At 37.3% G+C, this 4,715-nt stretch overlaps 1 protein-coding gene across 1 annotated transcript; it reads right to left on the bottom strand.

The window, feature by feature from the left end:
* Nucleotides 1-2,065: 2,065 nt before the first annotated feature.
* On the bottom strand, nt 2,066-2,995 carry LOC122914475 (putative olfactory receptor 5AK3). The gene has a single exon (XM_044261090.1). The coding sequence runs from the start codon at nt 2,993-2,995 to the stop codon at nt 2,066-2,068; it is 930 nt and encodes a 309-aa protein (XP_044117025.1).
* Between the last annotated feature and the right edge of the window lie 1,720 nt (nt 2,996-4,715).

The raw sequence follows: 4,715 nt of genomic DNA, 5'->3' as shown, positions 1-4,715 counted from the left end.
ATTTGTCTTTAGATTTTTTTTCTTTCAGACTAGTCCAGGCTAATTTTTCACCAAGTGATTTCTCCACAGAGAGAGTTTATCGCTGAGGTCTATGGGGGTCATACTTGTTCCCTTGAGCATCTGTGACTGTAGATGCTGAGACAGGATCAAAGAAAACAACCTTCAATTCATTAGCATTCTGCTGAAGGAGAGAGGAGTTTCCCAAAGGGGAAAATTTTCATGTTGAAAGCCTTGGGAGACTTTTTATTGACTCTGTGTATGTATGTGTGTGGGGTGTGTGTGTGTGTGTGTGTGTGTGTGTGTGTGTGTGGTATGTGTGTGTAATGAGGACATTTTTATGTCTGCCACCCCCATGTTGAAATAATCCTTGTTAATACTCATTTACTATTCACATTTATTGAGAGTTTATTAGTGCCAGGTACTATGATTTCTATTCATTAGCTTACCTATCTATTACTAACAAACAGGCAAACAAACAAACAAACAAATCTCATGAGATAGGCACTATTATGGGAAGCAAGGTTTCAAAGCCCAACTAACCTGTAAATGGACACTGCTAGTGAATGGTAGGGTTGGATATCAATGACATACTAAACCATTCAAAATCCTGTGCTCTTAATTACTATTTTCTTGTGGGCAATGTAATTAAAGAAACACTCTGCATATATAGATAATTACAGATATTTGGCTCTGACTAATGATACTGAATCAATACCCCCAATGCCAGGCTATAATTATTTGTACTTTAAAAACTTTCCCTGATCACCTGAATGCTGCTGTCCACAGACTGGTATTTAAAGACCACTAGTGTAGGGTACATACTCACATAACTTCCAGTTAGAAAGCTGTCCCTACTATTGTATTTTATCACCGTTTCTTCATTCAATATTTATAGAATACCTACTGTGTCTAAGTCTCTATACCAGATGTTAAAGGCTCTTAGAAAGATGATGTATCTCAACTACCTTATAAATGACAGAGGGTCTTATAGGTAAATAAATGATGTAGAGAGGAAGTGATAATTAATAAATGATATTTATTGCTGCAAATAAAGTGCTATGGGTATTCAGTGGAAGAAGGAATTACCTCCAGGGTTAAAAAGTTGGTGAGGAAACAAGTACTCAGCAGGGAAAACTTCAGGGAGAGACTGATTCTTGAAATAGCAGTACAATTTGGGCATACAAAGATGTGTTGTTTTACATGGTATCTACACTGATTAACTGTAAAGACTTAGTGGCTTTGAAGAAATAAGCTGCCATGTTATGAGAGCAGTTATGGAGAGGGCCACATGGAAAAGAACAGTGGATAGACTCTAAGAGCTGGGAGCAACCTCTGGCTGATGGCCGACAGGAAGGCAAGAATTGTCTTACAACTGCAAGGAGATAAATTGTGCCAATAAAATGAGGGAGCTTGGAAGAAGATCCATCCCCACTTGATCCTCCAGATGAATTCCTGGTGCTAGTTGACACCTTATTGTAGCATCTCAGAGGGTGCAGTTAAACAGTGTCTACATTTTTGACTCCTTAAAAACTATAATATAATAATCATGTTTTTAAGTTCTTAAATTTGTAGAAATTTGTTATGCAAACAGTTGGAATTTCAACAATACATATTTATTTCCCTATTGAGGAATACTCACTTTCTTGCTCTTGTCTTCCCAACAAAACTTCAATAAATATCTTTATAACCATAGATCAATTTGCAAGTCTGAATTTTTGAATTAAAGAGTTTTTCTTTGTTTTAAAAATTTATCGCTAGATTCCTTCTAGGGTGAAGTGACACTTCAATTTCCGATTAACAGTAGGTGACAGCATAAATTTCCTTACATCACAAAAATTAATAGGTGTTATCATTCTTTTTCAGTTTTTGCCCGTTACATGAGTAGAAACTGTTTATCTCATTGTTACTTTAATTTACAGCTCAGTATTAGAAACACTGAGCAACTTTTCCTAGATTGTTCGTCTCTTTGGTATTGATTTCTTTTTTTTTTTTTCAATGGTATTGATTTCTTAAAAATTGGCACTGTTAGCCTAGTTTGCAAGAGAATTAGAAATTGATGATCAAACTAGAAACACTTCTTTCTAATCCCTTTTAGGGCTTCCTTTACATCTTGGTTTCTCAGGCTGTAGATGAGGGGGTTTAACATAGGGATAATAATTCCATAAAACACAGAAGCCATTTTTTCTTGCTCTTGAGACTCCTTGGTCCCATGGTGCAGGTACATGTAAGACAGAGTCCCATAAAAGATGATGACAGCTGTCAGGTGAGAGGCACATGTGGAGAAGGCTTTTTTCCTCCCTGCAGCAGTTGATATCTTCAGGATGGCAGCCAGGATATATATGTAGGAAAAGAGGACAACCAGCACAGTGAACATCAAGTTAAACCCCACAAAGATAGTTAGTAGCATGATGTTGAAGTCAATGTTGGAGCATGAGAGGGCAAGAAGTGGGGGTTCATCGCAGAAAAAGTGGTTAATTTTATTGGATTTGCAGAAGTTCAATGAGAAAGTAAAACTTGTGTTTACAGAGGCATTCAGGAAGCCTAGGAAGTATGAACCAACCAGGAGTTGAAGGCAGACTGCCTGCGACATGACCATTGGATAGCGGAGTGGGTTGCAGATGGCCACATAGCGGTCCACTGCCATTGCGGCCAGGATGTAGCAGTCAATTGTTGCAAAGGCACCATAGACTAGTAATTGCACCATACATCCTGTGAATGAGATGGATTGCTGTGTGTCGACAAAGTTTTGCAGCATCTTGGGAGTGATAGCGGAGGTGTAGCAGAGATCAACAAATGCCAAGTGTTGGAGGAAGAAGTACATTGGGGTGTGAAGGCAAGAATCACTCTTGATGAGTAGGATCATCCCCATATTCCCCACCAGGGTGACCAGATAGATCACTAGAAATACAGTGAAGAGGATATACCAAGACTTGTGTTGACCAGCAAATCCGAGGAGAATGAATTCAGTTACTTCAGTGCCATTGTTTTGTTCCATGGCTGGCAAAGATTAAGTATCAGCTGAAAAGTTTCCAGGAAAGAAGAGCAGAGAAATCTAAGACCATGTGATCCTTTAATTTTGGAATTGGCAATGATATAATGATGTAATATTTGGTTTCACAGTGGAGTCAGAGGATATTTTCTGTGACCTAATGGACTTGGATTTTAAAGGGTAACATGCAGGTGGCTGAACCTTGCGAATGCAACTTAAAGAACTTCATCTACAGTTTGGGGAAATCACCTTGGACCAGAAGCTATGTTCTCAATGTGCAAACTGATTGGCATTTAAAAAATCTATCAATCAAGGAACATACAAAATATTTCTATTTATGTTTACTTTCTTTATGCACCATATATTTTTTATTAAAATACCACAATACATCTAAATACAAATTACTTTATCTGAAAATCTTGACTCATTCATAGAATTCCACATAGAATAGATCCCCACATAGAATCCCACTTTACTTCCTATCCTCATCTGTCTTGTCTTTCCTTGCTAACAATGTAGCAGCCATCGTGGACTCCTCATGTTCTTTGCTGTACTCCACTTCTGGTCTTTGCAGCACTTTTCTCTCTGTGACTTAAGTACTCTCTGGTCCATTTTCCATCCCTATGAGCATTTCCATTGCTAACTCTTACTCTTTATTCTGGCCTCAGTTTGACTAACCCTTCTTCAGGTATTGTTTTGACCACTCAAATGAGCTATATGTGCCAAACCAAAAGCTTGGTCTTTTAGTCTTATATCAGTTTAACACTGATAATTATTTGTAAGATTATTTATACATCTTTGTTTAATTTCTACTTTTCTTATGAGTTGTAGGTTCCATGAAAATAGTAGTTGGGGCACAGGCCTGCCTCTGAAAATAGTAGTTAATTGAATACATGAATAAATTAATTAACGAAAGAGGGAATGAATAAAAAGATTTATGAAATGTAGAAAAACAGCTAAAGTTACAGAAAGATTTTTTTCACAATTAATGCACAGTATTTTGTTTTCTTTTAAGAAGGTATATTCATTTTTTTTTAATTGCCTCTGATTCAAAGAATCATGACAGGTTAACTCTATGAACAGAAAACGAAGGGGCGCTTGACTCTTGGTTTTGGCTGAGGTCATGATCTCATGGTCATGAGATCGAGCCTCACATAGGGGTCATACTAGGTGTGGAGACTGCTTGGGATTCTCTCTTCTTTCTCTGCCCACTCCCCCTACTCATGCTCTCTCTCTCTAAATAAATAAAATCTTAAAAAAAATCCTAAAACACAGAGCAAAGATTAAAAAGAAGTTAAACACTCATGCCTTCTTTGGTTTATTTATTTAAAAGTAGTTAGTGTTTGTCTACTCTGAGCAAGGCACAGTATAGATGCTCACAAATCATTGCCTGATGCCTGTGCATTTAGGATTACTATTTCTTCTTAGAAGTTTAATCTTTTTATCATTAGGCAGTGTCCCTCTCTGGGCCTGATAGGTAATTTTTTCCCCTGCCGGTGAAATCTATTCCTTCTGATATTCATATAGCTACTCTGTCCTTCTCATGATTAGTGTTTGCCTCGTGTTATCTTCATCCTCCTCTTACTTTAAACCTACAAATATCATACACTTGAAGTGAGTTTCTTGCATAACTGCAGAATGTTTTTCTATGCACTCTGCCCAACTCTTTCTTTTAGTTGATTTTAAAAGAAGGCATCTTAGAACATTGGGAAAAGAGGGACAGCAT

Source organism: Neovison vison, chromosome 7, assembly GCF_020171115.1.
Source record: "Neovison vison isolate M4711 chromosome 7, ASM_NN_V1, whole genome shotgun sequence".
Taxonomy (NCBI): domain Eukaryota; kingdom Metazoa; phylum Chordata; class Mammalia; order Carnivora; family Mustelidae; genus Neogale; species Neogale vison.
The sequence above is the reverse complement of the archived record's forward strand: the minus strand, read 5'-3'. Positions and strand labels throughout refer to the sequence as shown.